Below are 26,765 nucleotides of genomic sequence, written 5' to 3'. Positions count from 1 at the left end.
AGCAACAGGGAGCTATAAAAATCATACAGATCCTTTTTTTTTTACATAATAGAAATGCTACAGAATTTAGTTGTTAGTAAAAGACAACATGTGAAATACTCCACTAAAAAGTCCCAATGCTGCTCAGGAAAGCACTACTGGCACTTATGTTTGACTCTGGGTACCAAATTCCTGAAGGGCTTATCCTGTTTGTCCCAAATTCAGAGAACAGTTATTTGGTAGCCCAGAGGAATGTAAAGCTTATTTTATTTTAAGACCCCAAGAGTGCAGGGCATCGGAAACCTGGCAAAACAACAGCTGAGAAATGGAATTTGAAAATACCTTTGAGATTAAAAAAAACCACCACAATGAGAAAAGAGCTTTCTAAGTTAAAGGATAACTTTGCACAGCCAAAAAACCACCTTTTAAACCTTTGTTTAACAGAAGTTAAAAGCTCTCTAGCCATGCAAGGAATGAGAGTACTAAGAATATCTGCAATAGGAGGAATAAAGCAAGACTCTCTGTTTTACTAAATTTGACACACCTATCTAGCAATACTTGCAGTTGTGTTCACTATAACTGAAAGGGCTGCCTTGGTTCATCTTTTGGTTTGTGTTTGGATTTTTCTTGTTTTAATGCAGATAATGTAATGTAAAACTGCATCTAAAATCCAAGCAACACCTGTAAGGAGTGTCCTTCAGATGCACAGAACAAATCCCAGGGGTCAGGTGGCTCCCAGGTGCCAGCTGTGTGCAAGCTCTGAGTGAGGACAAAGGCAAGGAGCTGGAGTGAACTCAGTAAATGGGTTACAATAACCTGAATGATGTCATTACATCTCCTAGCAACTCTGAGGGGACACACGAATTATCACCACTAATGGTTCATGAATACTTTTCCCTCACACTGATTTGCTCATATTTCTAGTCTGGAGTCATTGTACTAATACAGCTGAAATCTTTCTTTCATAGAAGAAATAATATTTCAGTGAGAGTGGATTCCCTGTCCTAAAACCAGCAAGAATTTATGACCTTTACTCATCTTTGGCTTTGCTATCTCATCGCTTTCTGCAGTGTATCAGTGACAGGTTTGAATTTTAATTTGTAATAGATAAAACCTTGAAAGTAGCTGTTGCCCAGTGCTGGAAGAAAGTGTGTCAAGATCAGTAATTGGGGAATTCAGACATTTTACCTATTTTTTTCTACAATTCTGATCACAACTGTATGGAGGCAATATAGCAATTCTTTGTTATCTGGAATTCAGAAAGACACATGACAACTGCTAACAGACTGGTGTTGTTTCCTAGACAGTACAAAAGCAAGCACTGAATATGAAAATAAAAAGTGAAGGGAAAAGAAAAAACATGTGAGGGTGTGGAAACAGTGACTGTCCTGTGCTGCCCTGGACCTGAAAGGCAGCCACAAAGGCAGAAATGCTTTGGGCGTGACACCTGCACTCCTCTGCTGGTGTTGTACAGCCCTGAAGACATCCAGCCAGCCTGGTGAGGAGGCTGCAGGGTGCTCATGTGCCACTGCAGCTCCCCATGGCTGCTCCTGCTCCCCTACCCTGCTCCTGCTGGGCTCTTCTGGCGGGAGTTTAGCCATCTGATTATCTAAAAATTCAGAAGAAATAAAGCACACCTTCCAGCTCTAACACTTGGCATTTCATGGTGATGAGTAACTCATAAGTTACTTAAACTAACTATAAATAAAAAATAAATGCAAAACCAAAAATCACCTTCAAGCTGAGGCTTTGCAGAGGCCAAAACAGCCAGTGTTAGGGGTAGGGGGCAGAGAAGGAAGGTACAGCAAAAGCATGGATTCTGTAACTCTGCAGAGGGTGGAGAACAAACCATTCTGGAGCCAGACAAGTCTGTCCTTCCTAAGCTAGTGCTGAGACCAAGCACCTGCCCAGAGCAGCAGAGCTCTGTGCCAGTGCCTCCATCCTGTGTTCCCACAGCTCATGTGGAGCAGCTGCATTGCTGCTGGGTAATTTACCCAGGTCAGTCAGGAGAGGACAAGCCTGCACCTCTGCACTGCTGCCTGCACAGCTGGCCTGGCTTTGCCTGGCACAGAGCTCATGCTCTCCACAGTGCTCTGCTGGATTAAGAGTGGGAAGGAAGGTGGCACACAAGGACCTTTCAGTCTCCCACTCTCTGCCAGAGAGCAGTGCACAGACAGCTGGGGGGAGCACGGCCAGGACAGGTGATGTGACCTGGCCAAAGGTTCTTCCATACCAGTTCCATGGAGTGTCATGGCCAGCATGGGGGACTCACCTGGAAAGGGCTGATTGCTGTTCAGGGACAGGCTGGGCATTGGTCAGCATATGCTGGGGAATTGTGTTGGGCATCACTTCTTTCCCTCTGGTCTCAGTCCTCTTTCCCCCTCTTCTTTCAGCATCAATGTTAGTAGTAGTAGTAGTAGTAGTACTACTACTACTACTATTATATTTTAAATTATTAAACTTTTTATAACAACCCATGAGGTTTCCATTTTTTCCAGTTCCAGGAGTAGGTGACCAAGGAGCTGCATTGTACTCAGTTGCCAGTTGGGGTTAAAACAGGACAACAGCTTTTTACACAACTATTATATACGGACATATTTACTTACTTATTTATTTAATGAAATATTTATTTATATACTGACATATACCTTAATATGCTAATAAGGAATAAATAAATATTAAAGCAGCCATGAAGATATATATATTTTACATGTGTATCTATATGCATGTTCATATATACTGTATGTCTAAAATGTTGCACTCATAGCTTAAGGGAGCTCACAAATATTCACACAACTACAAGTGCATGTGCAGATGGCTGTGGGTACCTAGACACATGTGATGCATGTACACGTGCATTTCAGGGTGTACATGACCACTGATGCACACGGAGAAGAGAGCCCACAGGGAGGCTCAGACAGGCTGTGTGCCGCAGGCACTCCCGTGGCATTCCCTGGCATCCCTGGGGGTGTGTGGCTGAGCAGGGCAGGGCTCCTGCCCTGTGAACTCGCCTGGTCAGCGATGAGCCGCGCCAGGACGTCCATGCGCGAGCCCGACTCCGAGATCACCTTGGCGGCGTTGATGACATCCGACGTGTGCTTCAGTGGGCCTCTTCCCCTTCAGAGGAAGCACAGACACTCAGAATAAATCACTGCTGTGCAAACTAGGTGCAGAACAACTCAGCTGAACAAAGCAATAATCCATGCACAAGTGACAGTAATTAAATCCCCCCCCACTGTCCCACAGGTCCCACAAAATTGTATTGTTTGGCATCAATAGGATGCAGAAGCGCCAGAAAGATGTTACAGTTTCTTCATATTGAAAGTACAACCCATGCCAAATCCTGATTTTAAGAAATTTCTTAGGCAGTTTGCTATTCCCAGAAGTTCTTTTCCATTCCATGGAAAATAATGTAATATGTAAAAAATAGTAATATGTTCCAAGGAACTTCAGCTCAGTGTATGCTGAGAGCCATTATGGATATCTGGTCAGAAAAATAGTGAGATTGGCTTAGTTGGGATTTAAAAAATGTAATTAGTGCACCCACATACAGAGATGTATGAACAGGGCTGCAGATCAGCTTACATGTGCCACTGGGAACACAGATAAGCCGTATCAGAAAAATACTTCCCAAACAATTACAGAATTTCTTCAGAATTTCAGTCTAGGAAAACAGCCAAATTCTTGTGAACAGTCTGCCAAAAAGTCAGACACTTTCTGTATGCCTCCCTCCCAAGCCCAAAAAGCTGCTTTAATTACAGGAGAATGTTTCTAAGAACTAAGAAATAAAATGTGACTACTTAAGGCAGGAGCTATGACCACTCTTCTCTTCACATTTGCTGGAGCATCAGCCTCTTTAATGCTGAAACACTTCACCTGAACTAAAATCAACACTTAATTGCACTTCATGCATGTATAAAGTGAGCAATGCTGCTGAACTCAGCTTTGCTTTCCAACATCTTTGACAGGAATACTTCTAGTTTTACTAAGTATTTAATTTCCAAAGGCCCCAGATGAATTTACAAGTTCTGCACTGGACAAAGGAAGTAGACAACATGAAAAATTTTAATGTAACTCTTTGTTCAAATGAAAAGACTCTTTTCCTCCAAGTCAGTACGGTTTTATGTGTAAAGAACATTTAAAAAAAATCATTTCACCTGAAAATATTATATTATGGACCTGCACAAACAGTGCAATCAGGAAACTACAGTGGTGACAAGATGACAGATAATGTTTAGTCTCTTCTTCATTAATCATATTGCTCAGCAAAGAACTACCAGTTCTTGGGGGAAAGCATACTTTACTAATTACAGTTCCTTATTCTCAATTTGGGAAGCCCACATTTGGAACAACCTAGAATCCAGTATTTTACACATCACTGTTCCACAGAAAGACACCCTCTTGTTATGGTACACCTACTTGGCAGATTGATCAGTTTATAGAAGAATTATAGTGTGTGTAGGGAATGAATTTGCAAATGCAATCCCCTGTATCTAGGATTAAGTACTTGAGCCCTCACCCATACTCTTCATTTGCCTTTCCCGGTCTTTTCCCTTTGAATCCTTGTTGTTGAATCCTTAGGCCCAATTCTTTTGTGTGCCTTACTGATCCTTCCCTCCATTCCAGGCCACTGGTTCATTGTTATTTGCACTGCAGCAGTTCCAAAGGCCAGAGGTTTGTCAGGCAAGCACAGCACATCCTTTAGCTGCTCCACAAACTACCAGCAGCCCAGCACCCTCCTGGCAAGGTCCTACCCAGGACCAGACAAACAATACCAAAGGTGAAAACAACCCAGGATTAAAACAGCCAGCAAAGGAGAGACGGCATGAACAGTTCAAGCCATTTCTGCTTAGGTAGTTCTTGTACCTGCAGCAGCTTTGCTGACATTTGAAGCTGGCTTTGAGGGTAAAGTTCTCCAATTAAACCAGGAATTTCCTTGTACCCTCAGAGATCTAATGAGAATGAAACAATTCCACCCAAAAAAATTACTTCAGACAAACGAAAATGAACTCTTATTTTTCACCACAGAGATGGCCACCCTCAGAGCCACTAGAGTAGCACTCAGCAATGACTGTTCTGGAGATTTTAGATTAGGTGCCCCACGGGGCACCTAATGCACCAATAGTTCAAGTTCTCCACTACAGCCCCTAAGAAATGTGGGGTGTGATGCCTCTGAGCTTTCAGCCACAGCTCAGTCTTGAAATGAATGTTAAATACATAGGAATTTCAGCCTTGCACTAAAAGGTGCTGAAACCCCAGAACGTTAAGGTACAAAGAAAGCTCCTTTGCTACACAACCAAGAACTGTCTGTGCTCCTTTTTTTACCTTCATGTAAAATCCAGAGCCTTTGAAATAAAGCACAGGCTTGCTGCCTTAGGGTATAGCCTAATAAGCCATTAGTCCCAGTTTATGATGCTGGGAAATTGAGTACTCTGAAAAGAATACTTGGCAAAATACACCAGATCTGCTGAATCACTGGCCAAATGGAAGAAACTGAGAGAAAAACAAAAAAACCCACAAGAGGATGCTGGTTCAACTGCAAACACTAAGTAATTTGGACATAAGAAGAAAGAGAGAGTCCCTATAGCATTCCTGTACGAAGGCAGAGGGGTTGTTTCAGCCATCAGTCTGAACAGGAGTCCCTGAGGCAGAGCTGCTGTGAGAACAGCAGATAGCACACCCCAGTAATAGCCTACACAAAGCTTTCCTGCAGCTTTCCCTGTTTTGGTGTGGCTGCAGCACTCTGAGGGTTTCCATGAAGGAAGCTTGGACACAGTGGGAAGCTGTGCAAAAAGGTTGATTACATGTCATAAACATAAGGAGAGACAGAAGGGTTTACACCCACAACAATCTGGAACTCTGGAGTGGGGCAAAGGAGGAATGATGAGCAAGAGAGGCTGTGGGACACACGGAGAGTATTGCATCCGCAGGGATGCCCCGACAGGCAGGAATGATGCATCTGACTCCATCTTCTCAGAAGGCTAATTTATTACTTTTTACACTATATTATATTAAAGAATATTATACTATACTAAAGGATACAGAAAGGATACATACTGAATGCTAAAAAGATAATAATGAAAACTCATGACTCTCTCCAGAGTCCTGACACAACTTGGCCACAACTGGCCAAAGAGTGAAAACAACTCACAGCAGAATCCAATGAAACAATCACCTGTGGGTAAGCAATCTTCAAAGACATTCCACACATGAGCACAACCCAGGAGAAGCAAATGAGATAAGAATTGTTTTCCTTTTTCTCTGAGGCCTCTCAGCTACCCAGGAGAAAAATCCTGGGTGAAGGAATTTTTTCAGAGGATGTGAATGCCAGAGGAGAACCCTTGAGGGGCTTCAGGGCTGTGGTGGGTGGGAAGGAGGTTCAGAGCTGCCCTTCTGGAGGAGCAGCCTCGGGCTGTGGCACCACTGCCAATGGGTGAGAGCAGCCAGTGCCTGCTCTGAGGGTGGGATCGCTCCATCCTCTGCTGAGGGCTCTGCACTCCTGGGATTTTATTGTCTGAAATTCAACAAAGGAGTTCCATGGGTTTTGGTGAATAACTACCAGACTCCATGCATGTTGCCTTCAAATGATACCAGTGCAGCTGTGCACTTCGTGAATTCCCACTTCTCCTGATTTACCACAAACTCAGGAGATTCAGAATGCCACTAACTCAGATTAACTCCCTGAATCCAGATGTTAGAGACACATAAAGTCTAATAAATCATCTAGGTTGTTTTCCCTAGACACTGCACAGCTTCCTACCAGTTTTATATGCACTTGCATTTTTTTTCTGGTAAGTTTGAAGTATGAAAAAATACTTTGCTTGAAAGGCAATGTTTCCCTGAGCTATCCATCTCACTCTCTGGAATGCTTTTCCAGATATTTAGGTCTTTCTCTGTATCACTGTAACAGCATCCCTTTCCTCCTACAGACCTACTCCCTGATCCTCCTCCACTACATGCTGAAGCATCCCAAATCACAGTGGATAGTGCAGACCTGCAATAGCTCATGCACCTACAGCTGTTCAAGAAAGAAATAGAAAAAAAAACCTTTCCACCAAGTACCATCTGCTGATCAACAGATCTCAAAATTTGTCCATTGTGGAGTCTTCCACCTCTTTCCCTAAAGAAATTCTAATTTCTCTGCTATGGAAACTGTGTAATATTTATTTTTTTTTCAAGTCAGCTTTAATCTTACTGTTCATTCCCTGCTTCCAGTCTTTAATGTTTAAGGCCAAACTTCACCTCACACACTCAGTTACTGACGTTTGTCCCCAGTGATTTCATTGAGTTCATAACCTACAACAGTAGACCCTGGATTCACTGCATGGAAGATCTAATACATATATTTTCCTCACACCTCACTATTTCCAAGCATAAAGCCTTACAGGTTGAGCAAGCTGATAATACTTTCAAGGCGATGAAAAAAAAGGACTATACATACAAGCAATTATATCTCCCCAAGGTAGTGATGGATTGTTATTAGAGCTCAAATCAGCTACAAACAACAACAAAACTGGGAGTAGGCCATAAATAATATATAGAGAGATATCCAGCTAAGCCTAACAAGAAAGAAAATGGATTATGTACAAAGAAAGCTGTTTGGAGTATCTCCACAAAGGTAAAGGAAGAAAAAACCCACCTCAATGTTTCTTGAAAGCTACAATCACAGGAGGAAAGAAGTTGGACTGTGTTAATTAGTACAACACCAAGGTTTTGGGTAATTGTGAGAGCCTGAAGCCTCTCAAATCTCATCGTTCTTGCTCCAAGCCAGGACAACCGAGAGCAACTCCATCCCTGTCTGCCTAAACTTAACCACATCGATCTGCAGACATCAGTATGGGGCATTATTTTCTGTTTTCATTCACATTGGAGTTTTACTCTGAAAAGCAGTGATACTCTTAATTCTTACAGTAATGAAAACTTCTACTTCAACTCCAAAACGTTTTTGCCATCACCTTTTTCAGGAAGAGAAATTCTTCTGTCTGCAAGCAAAGCTGGTGGCTTCCCCCTCCACACTGTGGGCTTCCCCCCCGCCCCCAGCAAATGCTCCATACAATTGCCCTGCAGCAGAAGCAGGCAGAGGGAGCTGCAGTGAGCAGTGGCTGAGGAACTCCCACCTCACACCCCAGCACAGGGACACATTTCCCCACGGTGTGAGCTGAAAGCTTCACCATCAGCTCCAGCCACAGCCCCCGTGGTCACGGCCACTCTCCGGCCCTGAGCTCCAGGCTCTGACCATTCTGCCCTCAGGCCCAGTTTACAGCTCAGCAGGTCCTGACAGCTGCCACTCTAACTTGCAAGTTTGCCAGGGCACTGCAAGGAGGCACAGCTGCAACCCAGCAACATCTCTCTCTTGCTGTTCAAACCTGAGCAAACCTGTTCAAACCTGGCCAAAGCCAGGCCAGTGTCCACCTGAGCAGCTCCAGTCTGGACCATCTGTTAGGGCTGAAGGAGGCCGAGTGCTGGCAAGGGCTCTTTGGGGGTGGGAGTGGACTGGGACATTTCCTGAGGTGAGGAAGGTCAGAGCTCCTATCCAGGTGATGGAAGTTTTACTTGAGGTACACGTTTGTCCTGAGGAAAGTGCATTACTTACAGTGCTGTGCAATTGCATAAGATACTGCCATTTCTTTACTCACAGAAAGATACTCCTACAAATAATAATTACCTTTTATAGACACTACTGTGGTTAGTTAATTCAGTTGTCCCCACATTCCAAGGTAGCATTTGTACCTCCTGCAGTTCTTCCCCAAACACACTGTGTGTTTCTTCTTTCTTCTGCCTCCCACTGCTGCTCTGCAAAGTGCTTTAGTACTGGCATGGTAGGAAATCTGGATTCCAGTCTCACATGCTGATCTCTATTCTATGAGCTGTTCTGAAGTTTGTTTTTTATTTTATTAACCCAGTGATTGTGTGCAGTCCTGAGAACAGGGACAAGGAAGCAGGATTCAAGCCTCACTCATTACAAATGCTCTAAACTTACTCAGTTGTTTTCTCCTGCAGATCACTTTGCCTGCCCCTCCCAGCTAAACACACAGAGTTTTAGGTGAAATCTGTGAAGGGCTTGGTGTTCAAGGAGGAAAAATTACACTTTTTAGAATCATGGCTATAAACAAAAATCCCTTTTATTACACGTGGTTGCATATCTCTATCAGTTACATCTACACGAACAGGAGACAGCAGAGCTCCTCAGGAAATCCATGTGGGGAAAAATTGGAGATTGTACAGGTGGATCCCAGAGCTGACCTCTGCCAGTTTGTTACAGCTGTAGACACAAGAGCAAGAAAGATTTTCATATAATGCATTTTCTGTCTCTGTATGGGTGTACAGGTTTGGAAATTACAAGAGAAGAACTCTTAATGCTGGTAAAACAAAGTAACTGAATTAAGGCCAAACCCCCACTCAATATTTACAGGTGAAATGGCTGAAGCAGGTCTATTCCTTAACAAAATGTAATACAAAATGAAAGTGTAGTCAGATGAGAAAAGGGCACAGTGAAAAAATATTCAAAGGCACAAAGTAAACAACCATAAACTCATTGTAATAAATAGATTTTGTAGGTAGAAATACCTTTTGTGAGTGAAGGAACTTAAGATTTACAAAAATATCTGGTTTCTACGGACCCAAGAATGGGACAGTGGAGTTCCAGACAATGTGAACACAGCATATATATGAATCTGTCTATTCAGTAAGTGAAAATGGGTTTAATACAGGAGTTTCTCTTCCTTGCTGCCTTCCTGCACTGGTAATACTGAGTCTGCATCTCCCTCCAAGAGGAGTAAGAGAGAGGAGGTCCAAAAGCGCTGGCTTTGTACAGCAAGAGCAGGGAGATACACACAAATCCAACCTGAATATTTTATAAAGGAAAGTATTTTGTGAAGTAAAGAAGTTTTTAAAGGCTGTTCTGGGTTGGTACCTTTTTGACTGTGCAGAAGCCAGCCCCTGACCTGGTGCCCTTCCAAACCTCTTGGCAGCAATGCCAGCAGAGCAGATGCCCCAGTTGACTGTCAGTTCCAAATGGTGTCTACTGAGGGCAAATAAATCCTATCAATTTGAAATCAAACAAACAAAAAGCAAGCAGAATTTAACAGATATGAGTAACAGCCCAGATGATTTTTCAAGCACAAATATTGTCCGACTAATGCAAAAGAAGCATTTAATGGCTTCTGGAAAGATTAGAAGCTGTAAATACCATGTATCTTCAGGCAGGGTCTGAAACCTTCTCCTGTTGCATTTTCACGATCTGCCTAGACCATACACAGAAAACGATGAAGTCATTGCTAAGGAGATGCCAAACTTGGAAGAGCACGCTGCAAGAGGGACTGATTATCAAAGAGCCACTGCCACAGCAGAGGGCAGAAGAGAAGCAGCCTGGTTTCTCTGGGGTCTGCCTTGGTGTTGGAGCTGCTCAGTTCTTTATTCATGGCTTGAGTGAAGGGAATAAAGAGAATGCTTAATGAACTTACATTTGATACTGATGTCAAAGAAGAAGGAAATAGGCTAGGAGGTCAGATTTGGAATTAAGAATTACCTGAGATAAGCTGGAAGAAAAAGTAGATGCAATAAAAAAAGATACCCTCAGCAGGAAAATCAAACACAGAAATACACATCGAGAGTCAGTCCCTACACAACAGGACAGTAAGAAGCACTGAGTTTCAGCGGATCACAAATCCATCAGGAATCAGCACTAGCATGAAGAAGAGCTAATGGGAAACACAGACAAATTACAATACAGAGGAGAAATAAACACTTCTTGTCTTTTTTATAGTAACAAGGTCTCTGTAGGAGAATTCCTGGAAAGATTCCTGGAAGGCTTTGTTTAGGAAAGAGAAGACTGAGTGCCAACAGAATGGATGAGGTTCGGGTTTGCTCCTATGCTTCAGCTTATTCCAGGCACTAGGGCTCCTCCTGGCCAGCAGCTGTCACTGGTGCTGGGCACAGGGAGGTTGTGGCACTCAGACAGAACAAGGTCTGGCAGCAGTGACATCCTGCCCACCTCCAGGTCCTGTCCCACAGGGACCTATCCTGTCCAAGGGGCCACCCTGTTCCTGGGAGCTGTACTTCCAGACTCCCCCTTTCTCCAAGGCAGAATGATAATGCAACTCTGCCTAAAGAAATAGTGAAAATGAAGACCAGTGCAAAAACCCATGGGATTAGTTAAAGGCTTTACACCTCTGAGGCAATGAAATGGGAATTGAAAATTACTGTCATTTACAGCAATTTTTTTAGATCAATACAACTTTCTATCAGTCCTATGATTCTTTCTTTTTCTGCTCTGCTATCTAGATACTCAGTGTTGATCTCACACTGGTAGTTTTCTTATTGGGGTCATCCTTCTTTCTCCAAGCCCCATCCTTTCACCAGCTCTACAAAATAAAGCCAAGCTATTATTTAGAAAGCTGTGCTCTACAAGGGACTCAATAATTTGTTTTTGTTTCTCTTACTTGCTGTATTGTGCAATCCAAGACCAAAATACAGCTACCAAAATTTTCTCAGTGTTTCATACAATACAGAAGCAGATTTTTTTTCAAAGACTGTCAGTGATTATCAATTTCAATTCTGATGGCCATGTCCAAAATTCCCTGAATCTCAATAAAACCAAGATCACTTGTGGTCTCTGAGGAAAGCCCGAGTGCTGTGGTAATTTCACAAAGCACCTGGAAGACCCTGTGGTACATCTGTAGCTCATCTCCAGTGCCACACCCATGTAGCAGGGATTTGTGGGCCACCAAGCAGCAGAGCCCTGCCTCCCAATCCCCCTCCACTGCTTCCAAGGACGTGGTCCTGCTCTCCGTCTGTACAGCCCTCAGGTCCATCCTCACTAGTTCTGCTCCTGACCTCCCCATGCTTTTTCCAGAGCTGGCCATCTCTCACCTGTAACAGACAGCAGGACTGCACCATGACAAACATAATGCCCTTCGTCCGTAGCACTGCTTAGACAATATTTATATATTTGAGAATATATAAACACAGACGGAACCTTTTCCTAACGATCCCTGAGTTTTCTTCCTCTCTGCTTGGATAAATGAAGTCACAATCCAGATATTTAAACATGACAAGGACAAACAGGAGTATTTCTACACTCCCATACTATTTTGTCAGCTGAATAAACTTTATTAGAGCAATCCAGGCACTGTGAACTTGGCTGCATGGTCAAAGGTGAGCACTGCACAACGACTGTCACTAGAAGTATTTCTGGTCCCCAGTTTTAAAAAAGCATAAAACTAGAAAGTAATTCTTGCTTCAGAATACAGTCCCATATAGCAGAGCACTGCTGATCCTATCACTTGTGGAACTGAGAGATCCTGATATAATTCAGAGGGAAAAATGCTGACACTACTTGAATAGCTGCTGATAATAATGTTACCTATCAGGGATGCTTCACAATTTGGAACTGCCTCTTAAAATAATTTGGAAGAGAACACAAAGCAGCAGTTAGGTGGGAACAGAGGAAGGTATGTCAGGAGAGAAGCTGTAGCCCGGGAGGCAGAAAAGCAGCTGAAATTCTGACTGTAAGTTGTAAATAACAATTCTGACAAAACTCATCACAGCAACAACAGAACAGTGGGAAGCAAAGCATCAAAGGGGTATGTTGGTACGGGTCTGACTCTGATGCACTGAATATTCATGTGTGCAGCAACCAAACACAGCAGTGTCTGGATGTTTACATACACTATTTATAGAAATGAAAATCAAAGAATTGTGCCATCTTCCCACACTTACACTTGTGCACACACACAGACAACCTTTCTCTCCACTTCTAGATCCCAAAGTCCATGTCTTCTCTAAGACATTTGCAGTTCTCTTGCAACCACGATGAAATGTGTAATTTCTGTCCAGTTGAGACCAGCTGCAGGAGGCACATATATTAAATAAACAAACAGAACATCATACAATGAAATACTTTTATCTATATATAAAAAATAACATTATCAAATTCTCATTGTGATGTACAGATTAAAAGCACTTTTCAAACCTTATTTCTGTTGCTCAACTATTTAATCAGTGGATTTTACACTGAACTACTAAAAAAAAAAAAAAAAAGGGAATGCCAAAAGCCTGTAGTGATTAAAAAAGTGGAAAGAGAGGAAGCTGCTGTCCTGCAGCTGGTCTCAGCTGGGTATAAACTGGACTTTGATGATGTATCTTACCAAAGACTGCAAGAGAATTCCAAACATCCAGGGGTGTCCATCTGTGTGCACAAGTTAAAGTATGGCATGTCTTGCATTTTCAGCTCTGTAAGCACATATAAACATAGAAATACTTCTACGTTTGGTACTAGTTTGTTAAAAAGAGATTAAATTATAATAAAAGCAGTGGTTTGTACAAGACAGTGCACCTGCATAAATCTGATTATGCCTTTTGTAGGTAGATGGCATTCATGAATCTCAAGTTTAGTTCCAGAGGACATTATGTACAGCTGTAGAAACTGGTTTCCCAGTTTGCAATTTCCCAGCCACTGTATTTCCTATGCCACCAGGAATGTCTCCCCAGATTTCCAGGACCTGTTTCTCACAGCCACACACCAACACCACTAACTACTGCAAAGTGAGGGAGCACCCCAACATCTCAAGTGTTCGGCCACCTCAACCAGGCATTAACTGTGTATGCATCTCACCTCTTTTTACTCTCATTATCCCTCAGATGCTTCTCCATCTCCTTCTGCTTCCAGATCCAGCTTTTCAAAGAACACTTTCATTTCCAGTCGCTAAGGGCAGCAGACCTTACCAGTCACGGACTTTCATCGGGCTGCCTATCATTTTAATCACTATGTTACATACCCAAGCTACTGTTTCAGTGACTGCAGGAGAAGTCTCTGCTATTTGCCTCATCAATCTGCATTCTCCCATTTTTTTCTGTCATGAACATGAATTACCTGGAGATTTTAACCTCTCTAATACAGGAAACCACCAAGAGCCTCAGAGACTGTGTTTCAGGAGTTTCTGAACTCTGAGCAGCAGCAACCGGGTCCTGAACAAGTAGCACTAAACTTGTAAGCACCCATTGGGCTTTGAATGCAGGGCTGCCCTGCACTCTAGGCTGGGCTGGGAGGGGACAGTGCAAAGGACACATCGAGGCTCGTCCTTGCCCAGCCAGCCAGGACTGCCCCTGGTACCCCTGGGCACTGCCAGCCTGGCTGCAGGGGCACTCCCAGCTGTCTCCTGCAAAGCTGGCACAGCAGGCACAGAGGTGTTTGGCTGTGTGCAGCAGGTCTCCAGTTGACCAATTGCAGCTGCACACATCTGCATCCTCCCAAAGCACCCAGATGAACTACAGCCCAGTCAGCTCCAAGGAATCTGCAGAGAGTCCCCCCTGCTTCTCACTCCTGTGGGCCACATGCTGAATTTTCAACAGGAGTTATAACTAGAGAAAGCAAGTCTTAAGGGTCTGGAAGGAGAAATGAGACAAAGTAGGGGTGTGAGTGGTACAGGGCAAAAATAGAGCAATGCCTCTAAAAGAAGTCAATAATGTCTTCCAAAATCCTCTGGCTATGCTGTAATCTTTAAGAAATGAAACATTCTCCTTGCTTTTAAGAGTGTATCTTTTTAGTTCTCCAATAACGAGAAACAAATAGATTGCCCTGAATATCACTCTTAATGTCTTTTCTTTAAAAGAATCCAACCACATCTACACCCAGAGTACTTCCTTATCCTTTCAGAGCATGCCCTGCAGCAAGGCCTGCTCAGCAACTTGAACTCAGTGAATCCCCAAAGGTAGAGCTTATGGCGTTATGACTGCTGTAGTATCTTTTTTTTGAAGAGTATTTATTCCTCAATTATGTCATTAAAAAATTATATTAACAGAAGACATTACCTTTTGGAATTTCCCATCAGAGCACAGACACTCATGAACTGAGCAGCAAAACTGAGTTACAGGAGCCTGGCCCAGGGCCATGCTCTTGGGGGAAATCACCTCTCCAAACCAGTCTCAGGCCTCTCTAGTGCCAGTGCCCCCCCAGCAGCATTTTCAGGTGGATGTGAGACCTCCAAGGACATCCCTGTGTCCCTCAGCTGGCCCGTGGTCCCCCACAGCCTGTGCCTAACCCCTGCACTGCTGCTCAGGAAGCAAACTGACAGATCCCCTGGCTACGGAGGGGCAGCGGGGCTGTCCTCGGCCAGCAGCTTTGTCCTTGCACTTATGGCCACTGTCCCAAGGCCATCCCTTGCCTCATGGATGCAAAGGCCACAAGGGACAACATGTGCAATCAAATGAATGGAGCAACACGTTCTCTAAAACATCAGATTCGCCCTGAGAACAAAGCAGGGATGGAGCACGTGGTACGACCTGACCTCACTTGTTTAATGGCATGGACAAATGAGCAGAGAGCACTTTTCCCCAACCTCAAGAAGGTAAGAACATTTCTGGATATAGAAAATGAACTAACACAAAATATATCCACACAATTTAAAAACACAAGCTGCTTGAAGACCATTAGGTACTCTGGCAGATGCATAAGCATCTGAATTCAGAAAGTCCGAGCTAGTGGCTGAAGGTGCCAACAACCCTCTGGACAAGGAGTTGTGAAGAATCCTAATTACATCATCGCAAACCCAGATGAAAACACAACGGGGCACTTTACTTACCCATGATAAAAAATGGATGGTTGCAAAAGAAAACACAGACATTGAAGAACTGACTTCTAAAGGATTTTTAGATTTTTCAACAACTAACAAAGACAGTAAACTGATTATCCAAAAATAAATATTGAAAAACCCAAACTCAGAGTTCAGAGAGCTCTTTTTCATGAACTCCAGGAAGACAGAAAGACTGCCATGAACAAGAGTCACAGCAGGAGAGCTCTGATTCAGTAATGCAGGGTCAGCTGTTGGACACACCCAAAAGCTATAACTGTGCATTTTTATGTGCTCTATGACCAAGCTGTCTTTTTGCAGTTTACACTTTTGATCTGTTTTCTCCCCGAATCCAACTGACCACAATCCCACTGATCATCTGACAGGAGAAACTGCAAATGAAAGCAGATTAATTATTTTCAGTTTGCTCTCAGATGCCACATCATTAACCACCACCTGTTTTGCAGCGAGAGAATAACACACCTTGTGGGGCAACTCTCTACATGGAGCCCATCCTGAAAGCAAAGACCCTGTATCTAGATTCCAGTACCAGCCAAGCAAACTGGAAACACTGGGAAACCTGACACAGGCACAGTGCTGGGGGGGGGTGAACAGAGCTGCTGAGAGAGCTTTTAACACAACTAAGCTAAGAGCTGGATCGATAACACGGTTTTAACTCTGAACCCTTCTTATCTCAATTTTTTTCATTCCCCTTGGCTATCTCTTCAACCACAGTAATTAAAAAATCTCACAAAGCCATCCAAAAAGTTGTGCTGTTTGGATTACTTGGGGGGAAGGGGGGTATTTTTGAGGCTCAAGGCTCCACACTGGTCATGTCTCCAGGCATTTAATTTCTAATCACAAAAGCCCAAACCATTCTACCTTCCAATCAAGGTGATTGAATTGCCAGACTGCAGTCACTGGGGACACCTCTGCAAGAACGACAACAGAAAGTATCTTCCCAAGTGAAGCAGAGCTCTGAGAGGCTCCTCTACCCACAGGTCCTCAGAAGCAGTCATTTTAGGGAAAAAGAAACTTGTATTCCTAGATGGGGCAGAAAATGGGAGGTGGCAGAAGTGCTGAATAGCAGTAGTGGCACAGGCTAGAAGGGAGGCCAGGCTATGGCCACATCTGTCTTGGGCATCTGAAGTGGTGCCAGGGAGCCTCTGCAAGTGCTGCCTTCTTCCCTTCTCCAGGGCAGCCCTTGCTGTTTGCAGTACTCTGGCCTGCAGGACTGGTCACAGCCGTGGAACAATCCCAGGGACTCTTCCCCAAGCCTGGAAGCCCTGGAACAGCCCGTGCTCCTGGCTGCCATTGCCAGCTCCCTGAGCAGTGCACACAACACTGGCTTGTCCACAAGCTGTTCACCAACAGCTTCTCAATGCTACTTGAAGAACAAGACCTCCCAGTGGTATAATTATAATTTAAGTACCCAGAATGTCACAACAAAGGAAGCAGTCTTCGAAAAAACCCCGGAAAAATACAAGTTAATACTAATGTCTGATTAAAAAATGCACCTGGGCTACTAGTAAACTGCTAACATTTTTGCTTAAAAGTATGTATTTGGCTAAAGAGATATTACATTACTGCAAAACTGTCTTTCAGAGTGCCCATCTTGTGTTTTGCAAAGAAAAAAACCACAATTATAAAAGATTTTGTAACTGTGATAAATGCTTTTTAGATTGGATGAAATTTAGGATGGGAATGGAAGAATTTTTTTGAGTTAGGGACATTTCTGGTAGTTAAACTACGTATCTTACACTACTATGATACCTGCATTTATCAAGTTTTGAAGTTTCATCTCCAGAAAACAATGGCAATTTTTGCCAGACCGGAACATTTCCCAAGGGGAGCCATCAAGCTGAGCCCTCTGCACACCATTCATTTTAAACTTAGCAGCAACTGGAATTAAGGGGCCTACTGAACCTAGAGAGGAATCAAACCAGGACCACCAGAACCAAAATGCTCCCCAAACCTGTAATGATAGGCTCGAAGCTAGTAGTGGAAGATAGTAAAACTCACCTTTCAAAATCAGTTCATTCCACTAGCAAAAGAGTATTTTACAATTTCTCAGAAAACTGTCCTCACCCCATTTGCACTTTTTTTTTTAAAAACACACTTTCAGTGTTGCAAACTGAAACTAATGGCATGATCTATAATATAATTAAAACATTTTGTAGTAAAAAAAGAACAAAGTACTCATAAAAATTGTACATTTTATGTTATATATGCACCTAGCACATCTGCTATGCTACTGGGACAGATGTTTATTAATATGGATATCGGATCATATTCCTAGACTGCTAATGGCTCAGTAATCTATCTTCCAAATACCACACAAGTTTCTGAATATATGCAGAACCAATTATCAAAATATTTTGAAAAAAATTCTGCTTTACTGCTATGGCCTGTGAAAAGCACCATTAACTTGCAGTTTGGTTTCAACAACAGGGTACAATAGTTACAACATGTTGTGTTTATAATAAGTATGCTGTATGAAAGACTTAGAGACACTCCCTCTAATATGGCAACTTAAACAAAACTTCAAACTCTCAGGATTAGAAAATCTCCCTTCTTCTTGTCACAGTACTGCAGACCATGCCCTTACCTGAATGACTGGCTTGTAGTGAGAGAGTTTAGTTAGACAATTAGACAATTCAGTTAATTATGGAAATGTTTGGCTTCAGCTGAGCATCACTGTTTTAATACTTCTCAAATAATGATGGCGTATTAAATTAAAGATCCTAATATCCTTTTCTAATATGCCAGCACTTAACTACTGATGCCCCACCCTCACTGTGGACGTATTGTCTCACCAACTCTTCTCATTTCTAAGCCCTCATGAAGGTACGGATAAAGTTCCCTTCAATGCAAGTTCACTAAAGAGGAAAAAGTACCTGGCTGTAAAATACAAAGAGGAAACTACTTTCAGAATAAAAATATCTGCTTTGCATAATGACAAAGAACAGTCTTACACTGAAATGCATTTTCTTTGTACTTCATCAATTTGATATATGCCTTGCTCTCACTCTGGGAAAAACAGTAAGTAAACAAATTCTCATTGATATGGTTGGCTCGGAATTACCAACAGCCCTGCAGGACCAAAGGAAAAGTGCTATGAAGTTCCATCCTCCCACATCTCCCCCATTTTTCATGGTGGGCTCTGCTTACATAAACAGTGTTACGTGGAGACTGTGTGAATGAAATTTGTATTGTCAGCCCCCAAGCACTCAAATATCATGAGTCAGGCACCAAAATACCACAGAACTGGAATAAACATCAGGAGAATTGAAATAATATATTTGCAGTTCTTTGTATTTCCTTTCTCTTTTCCAAGCCTTCAGGGGTCCCATTTTCAGGATTTGCTCAGCAACCATGAAACTTAATTAAAAAATGCTGGGGGTAGGTGAGTTTCTCCTACAATAACATATCTCCAGTGCCAAGACAAGAAATAATACACATACAAAGATTTTTAACAATGTTCTGCGTTAGAAACACTGACGTATTATATGAGTCCAAAAAAAGAGCAGTTAAAACATGCAAGGTCTTAATTTCTGTCTGCTCATCAAATGGCAGTGAGGAAGCTCTCTTGCAGCCACACAGTGGTGAGAGCTAAGTGGCAATATGGCAGGAGAATGTTGGCACTGGCTAGAATCTATCACTGATACCAAAAAAATAACCACCCTAAAACAAAAAAACCCAGAGCAAAGGCCTCAGAAAAATTCATATGGGTGCTGTTTGGTAGAATAAGCCTTTGGCAAGCAGTCCTGTCCCTTACAGTGCTGTTCAAAGCTTACATCACTTTGCTTTCCTCTCCACCATTTTAAGAATAAGGAGTTTGCTATGGTCTGGCAATAGAGAGCATCCATCATTCCTGCTGCAGAACACGGGGGTGAGGAAGGGATTTCCTTCCCCACAGTGATGCAAGAACTCACCTGCTGAAAGGCCTGGTTGAGAGACTGCCCACTGCAGCCAGAATTTGGGGCTTGCAGAGATCATTCCTTACTGTTTTGGTGCAACCTCAGCAAGACAGGCCCTTCCTGATTACACTAATTAGGTACTTCAAGGTCCTCTTAACAACAAAGAAGGCAGGAGACTTTTCTGAAGGGACATAGTTTCTGCAGAAGATTGTATTAACACAACTGACACAATTCAGCCAGGCAAGTTAATTGGCATCAGCATCTGTGTCACTGTCACTTTGCTGTGTCAAGACAAAGCATTTGAAAATATGTTTGCTGGAGGCTCTCCAGTGAATAAAACTTTTTTACTTGTATTATGGTAGGCAAAATTTCCTAGGATGGAAAGGGGGAAGGGAGCATTTAAGTTGAATAAAACATGCCCAAAAAATTAATGAACAAAAACAACACTTCATCTGATTTTTCCATCAGTATTAAACCACACTTTTTTTAAGGCCTAAAATTATAGCAGCAGCTTGTTTCCTCAAGCCTATAGGATTTCAAGTTGAAGATAACTTCTGTAATAAGTTACAGTCTTGGCAAGGAAGGCAGTACGACAGCTGCTTGTTCACTGAAATCCAGACAAAATCTTGAGGGTTTCTGCTGCTGAGACAGCAAAGATGTGAAAAATGGCCCTGAGTAACTTAGCGAGGACTTCCCTCTACAACATCCCCATCATCATTTCTCCTCCCACCCTCCTTCTGTTTGGTTTGCCTACTGTCAGAAGCTGGGGGAGACCTCATCTGAGTGCCTCTCCTTTGGGAATGCGGGATATGCATTCCCAAGTCACCAATGAGCTGTTGCTCCAACACCAGCCACAAACCACCAGAGAGCTTTGCCATCCTGGGTCCTTTGGCCTGCTCCATTGTGGACAACAACTGCTTTTGCAGAGAATCTGATGGACAGGTCTAGAAGTGCCCTTTAAGAAAACAAATAAAAAAAAAATCCCACAGCTAATTTAAAAAGAGAAGTAATTAATTGACTCTTACTCATCCAGACTGAACTGCTGGTTCCAAAATTGAAGTTATGGCTTGTGCAGAGGAAAGCTGCAACCCTGTGTCAGAAACAGAACATTCTTGACATGGGTAGGCTGCAACAATTAATCTGGACAGGACCTGTACTACAGACCTGCCCATGCATAGCCCTGAATACTTGGAAATGCAAACAACGTGTTTCAGGCATCCATGCAAAATTAAAGGCAATACTGACTGGATGCTTGCAATGCCCCTTCCAGCAGCAGTAACTCCCTTGGCAGCAGCTCCTTCCTGCCATATCCTGTGTTTCCCACACCATGCCAAACCCTTGGTGTAACAGCACTGAGCTCTCGCAGTTCCTGCTAACAGATGTCCAGCATCTGGTGTCTGCAGCTCCTGCCTTCCTGTGCAAGCACTGAGAACCCTTTAAGGAAATCACTTCTAGAATATTCATGTTATCCTCATCTGCTACCTCTGACTGGCCCACTTGAACAGCAGTATCAACAGAGCAGGCAGCAGTAATGAAGACATTCCAGAGAGAGAAACAGAATCATGCATATTCCAGTACAGAAACCTTGAAGCACTAAATTAACTGGGATCTATGATCTGTTTATAACTACTTAGCAAAAAAAGTTACTTAAGAGCAGAGCATTACCATATGTCTAGCAATTACCACAGGCCCATACATACCAAAGAGACTTCTCAGCCATTACCCACTGAATATGCTGCTCTGCATAGATGATTTAGCCAACAGGAAAAAAAAGATGTTTAAACCAATGAACAAAATTGAAAATAAACCACTGCTTGATGCTAAAAGTAAGTCAAAGCTGTTAGTGTAAACGGCCAAGTCTTCTCTTAATTTTACACCTTAATTTTACACCTAGCTTCCACAGTTTGCGTTCAGCTCTAGGGAGATTCAGTCTCCTGCAAGGACAGAAACAGAACAAGGGACTGGTCATCCAGGTGGGAGAGGGAAGCTGACTGGAATGTTGAAAAGCAGGAACTAGGTTTCTGTTTCCTCCTTCTCTGACAGTGCACAGATCAGAAGCACACTTTCTCCACAAGAGCATTCATTCCTGGGGCAGGCCTAGAGGAAGAAGTATGTTCACAACACCTCTGCCCTCCTCCTTTACAGGTCTGGTTTTATTTTATTTGTTTTTCTTATTGGTAAATCGAGGACCTCTGGCCTTTCCATCAGCCTAAAGAACCTCAATGACAGTGTCAGCTACTTCTTTTAAGGCAGCAATAGAGGTGCCTGTGTAGGGATGATCTCAGTGGAAGAACTATGACTACAGCAGAGATCTTTAAACTAGCTTCTCAATAGGTTTACCATGAGATGAAGTGACCCCAGTGAACTCTCAAGTTCCGTCCACTAGCTCTCACCCACCCCAGACACGCTGATCAGTGTCACTCCTTCCCTCGGCCAGCACAGAGCACCCCCAAGCAATGGGGGTTATGTGATCCATACTTCCTAGCAGAAAGAATAGCTGTCGGATGATCTTAACAGTGCAGGACTGAGACCGGTTTGAGAAAAAACTGCAAAAGAACACCTTATGTTTGCAATCTGCATGCAGATCCCTCCACACTTCCGCCTTTAGCCATCTTCTCACCAGTTCAGGGGCTGGGCTGGAGGCTCACTGTGGGCATCCTCTTTCTGCCCTCCAGTCCTGTGCCCCAGCCTGGCAACAAGGCAGGAGGACGGAAAGGCAGAACTATTTGCTAACCTTTATGAGCAGCAGCACACCAGCTCAGCCTGAGGTGCACTGAGAGATGCTGAATGACACTGCCAGTGCCCCCTTAAGGAGAAAGACAGAGTTTTGATTCCCAAAAGCAGCAAAACAGCAGCTGCCAAAGGTACTGAATTGAAAAACGTGTATTAAAAGTGCTATATAGTTTTGGAAGAAGTGTAAAAACCATTGGCAGGCTATGCAAACCGTGAAAGGTCCTGCTTTAATTAAAAAAGTTTGGAACAGACTCCAGTCATAATTTCAGCAGAAAACAGCAGTTCAGCACTGTTTCTGTTGTTCACTTGCTCCCAAGGTGAGCATTTGTGCATAGTTTTTCTCAGAAGTATGCATACTCCAGGAAGAAAACTAAACTAAAATATTACTAAATAAAATTAATTATATAGAAAATACAGTAAGAGTGTTTGCAACCCTGCAGCTTCTGGGAACAGTTATATTTTATTCGATGGCAACTCCATTCTAGCCTTTTGGCCATAAAGAAACCAAAGGTTCTTTCCTGTGGAAATTGTTTCCTGTGGGTTGATCACTCAGAGAGAAGCAAGTCAGACATTTGGTAGGGTGAAGAGAGGGATGAGAACTAATACAGGAGAGGTTATTTTGGAAAAATAAAAGCCATACCTCTCTGAAATAACTATCCCTCCATCTACACAGAAAAGGGTGACAACAGCAAGTGCTGCAGTTCTCAGTCTAGGGAGGAGGAGAAAGCAATAATAAAATAATGATTTCAGAATGACTGAAGTAATATACTTCAGTAGAGAAAATTCTAACTATACTTCTCCCAGCCTAGAATGTACTGCTGGCATCCCAAACAACCAAAGCCAGACACACAATGTGAGGAGCCTGTAGCTGATTTGGGTCCTGCTGGGTACCATTTCCACCTGGTTTTCAGGGTATGCTGTGCTGTCACCTCACCTACACAATGACAGCAGACACATCCAAAACACAAAGAGAAAAAACCTGGTTTTTTTCCAATGCTTATGAACTTACTGTATATGTGAATGTAGAAGAAAATAGTTTCTTTTAAAATCTCTTTGTTTTGGAAAACATTACTTAAGGCCTCAATTTTTTTCCATTTTATATTCTGATATAGAAGCCTCGATATACACAGTTGATAGTATTTCTAAGGGAAAAGTAGCAGGGGGAAGATGGCAGGGAAGTCCCTGTACCACATTCCCTTCTCTGGACTGCCCACTTGCCTCCCCACCAAGATCAGAGTGGCAGTCAAGACAGCAGCACCCCTTCACTGCAGTCATCTCACCCCAGCAGCCACAAGCAATCCCCTGAGGTATCACCTGCAAAGCCTATTCAGCCTCAAAAGCAACCCCCACTGGATCTGCCTCCTTTCTATTTCACTATCTGCAAGTACTTCTCATTTTTATGTACCTCCTTTAGGTGCTATCTGAATTATCAAGCTCACAAACTCTGCAGTGACAACTCCAGACTTCTGTTTCACCAGCCAGGTCAACAGTGCAGTAACTGCCATACATCCATTCTTAGATAAGAAATTGTCAAGAGAAACGTGGGTGTACATTATATTCTGAACATGACTGATCTCTTGTAAGCAAAATTTCCATTTGAATCAGCATTAAATTCACAGGGAAAAAAAGTAGCTAATATTTTATGTCAAATTTCTAGTCGTAATTAATTCACTGCTGTGCCTACCCTTCCAATGAAGGGGTTGATAACTGCAAAAGTTTCTAGTCTCATTTCTTGGAAGCCCTCCAAAGATTTAAGCTTCTAGCTTCTGCTAATTAATTCAGGAGGAACCTGAACATATGGTGTTATAGCCAAAAATATATAGCATATACAAAATATAGCAAATAAATCCCATAAAAATAGGCCTATATTTTAAAGGGTAAAATGCTGGGAGAGGTGTTTTGCCTTTTTAATGACTGCTTCTTTATTTTCCTAGGAGACATTGCTGGGTGCTCTCACCCAACAACAGCTTGAGCAAAACAAACATAAAAACTAGACTTGCGCAAGGCACTGAAGATCAAAGGCAGGTTCCATGCCGTGCCTTTGGAGAATGCTGCAAAACTGTCACTGTTAGGAGTTCCCTGCACACTGTCCTGAGGACAGAATTCCAGCTCATGGCCGGCCACCGCTCCGTACCGCATACCCCGGGGCTGCCGGCCTGCAGCCGTGCTGTGCCCGGGCTGACCGGTGACCCCCGTGCTGCAGCCCGGGCTCACCCTGACAGCCCAGAGCCCGGCTGGGCCCTGCCGGGCAGCCCAGCCCAGCCTTGCCCTCCGGCTGGTGCTGGCCCTGCCTTGCCACGTTCGGGACGTGCCACAGCCCGGCTCTGTGCCCCTCAAGGGACCGTGGAGCTGCTCCCCGCTCCTCCTGGCTGGGACTGACAGCGGCTCCCCGCAACCTGGGCTGCTCCTGCACCCGGTGCGGAGCTCAGGGCACGCCGTCCCTGCACCGGGACCACCCCGGCCCCCTCCCTCAGCGAGCAGCCGGCTGCGCCCTCACAGCCCCGGCACCTCGCTCCTGCCGCCCCGGGACAAGGAGCAAGGCGCTGAGCGACGGCAGCGGAGCGGCCCCAGTCGGTGTGGCTGCCGTGCAGAACCCGAGCTCAAGGTTCCTGCTGGCCCTGCTGGGGCGCTGAGCCCATCTCTGCCCACCCTGCGAAGGGCTGAGCGCCGCCGAGCTGCTGCAGGGCACGGCCGGCTCCGGCCGGGCCCGGTGCCGCTCACACAGGCACCGCTCGGACCTGCTGCTGCACACAGCGGAGATGTCCCACCACAACCCTCCCGGCTGCCCGGGACATCTGTCCTGGAAGATAATTACTGCTCTTTACAGTCCTGCTGCCTCTTTACACTCCTGCTGACAGGAGCTGGTACTTGAGAGTTCTGAAATCCCCTTGTCCTCTGACTATAGCAGACCCTAAAGATGAAAGGCAGAAGACGGCTCTTCCTGGCACAAGACTTACAGCTTGTCACTAAAATAGGAAATAGGGCTGCATTTGGTGTAATTTGTAGTTATTTGCTTCTGGTCCTGGACAGACTTCTGCCAGAGGCTACATAGATCTGTTTGTCTGCTTTATTTGTGATTTTGCTATACTTGAGTATGTTACCATTTTATTAATTTGTTGACTATACATATGAGGCATGGACAATAGGTCCTCATGATCCTCTCTGCCCAACGAACAAAAATCTCAATCTCTTCACTTTTTTTTCCCCTCAACTTTTATACTAAGGTTTGTAGTACTAGATATTCTGAAATAACTGTTACTTACACTAATTGTAATATTGCTAAGATCACTGAAATCTTACATAGGACTACAGAAAAAATAAAAAACAAGCACCAGCTGTTCCCTCTTATTATTTTGAGGATCCCATGTCTCTTCAAGTAAATACCAGTCACGTGTGGACATGTGAACAGGGGGGCTGTGTCAGTACTGCTGTGCCCTGTGCTTGTCCACACATGAGGTATGACACACATCAGCACAAACTAAGGACTTCTACACAAACAGCACAACTAAGCCTTACTGTTTAAAATGGAGCACATTTTCTTGGACTTCAATTTATAAAATTCTTTTAGGATGTGGAGCATGTAATTGCTCTAATCAGAGGAATTAATCTTCACAGCTTCCATGATGACTACAAGGCATCCTACAGCAAGCAAGAAATTAATCAGAAGTAGCTTCACACAGTCCAGCAGTAAGTCAACTGTTAGGAATATAAATAGTAATTCGTGGAGAAAAAAAAATAGTATATAAAAATATATATGTGAACTGGGGAGAGAAAAAAAGGGGGGGGGGGGGGGATCTTCGTTCCCTTTAGGTTAAACAGGATGACGAGATCACAAAGCCGCAGCAGATGGACATCTCAGTATTTGCATCCGAAAAGAACTCTAGCTGCACCAAGGACAAGCACCTACGCCCAAAGACACCAAGGTGCTGATGGCCCAGACAAGATGCCTATCTGTGGAGATCAGAACCATCAACACTTTGAATCTGAATGCCAGATTCCGGGAACCAGAGGAATGGACCATTCCACCCCCGGACGAGGCTTTGTCCAGGGAAAGAAACCACCTTGAATACGAAGAACTCAGAAGGAAACAAAGACTTTCTGCCGCAGGCCAAATAAACTGTATAAAAACTGCTACCTTACAAGCAGTAAGTGTGGACAGAGAAGTATAGGCACCAGTTGGTCCATTCTTCACGTTCACCCGTATCACTTCCCGGGGGTGGTATGCTAGCCGTTTTGGTGGTGGCTGTCGAGACTGTTTTTATGGTCGCGGAATAATAAAATTGGCTAATTCGCATTTTTTATTTATAACACAACTAAACATCACACAAGTAAATCACCACCAGAATTTTTCAGCTGAAGAGTTTTACAAAAGACTTTTAACCATAAGACTGGGAGAATTCTCTTTGTGAGATTTCTACCTGCATGCATGAAATTTAGAAGTCATTTCCCATTCTAGCTGCAAATGACTGTTTGTTTAAAATCAATTAAAACATCATCTTAAATTAACTTTCATGTCCATATGAAAAAGGTGTCATTAATAAAAAAGGTTCCATTTCTGAGCCCT

The 26,765-nt window shown here is 43.5% G+C and overlaps 1 protein-coding gene across 4 annotated transcripts in view; it reads right to left on the bottom strand.

The window, feature by feature from the left end:
- Positions 1-26,765, bottom strand: part of CTNNA3 (catenin alpha 3) — a 407,897-nt gene that overhangs the window by 19,740 nt on the left and 361,392 nt on the right. For 3 of the 4 annotated variants that reach the window (XM_039696239.1, XM_039696238.1, XM_039696241.1), the window contains one exon: positions 2,991-3,096. The exons of the other annotated variant lie outside the window; for it this stretch is intronic. In XM_039696239.1, the coding sequence (XP_039552173.1) occupies positions 2,991-3,096 (106 nt within the window). The remainder of the gene's footprint in view (positions 1-2,990; positions 3,097-26,765) is intronic. 4 annotated transcript variants of the gene reach the window in all.

The sequence above is a fragment of the Passer montanus genome, unplaced genomic scaffold, assembly GCF_014805655.1.
Source record: "Passer montanus isolate IOZ18808 unplaced genomic scaffold, ASM1480565v1 scaffold96, whole genome shotgun sequence".
Classification (NCBI taxonomy): domain Eukaryota; kingdom Metazoa; phylum Chordata; class Aves; order Passeriformes; family Passeridae; genus Passer; species Passer montanus.
This window is presented reverse-complemented; position numbering and strand designations above follow the sequence as displayed.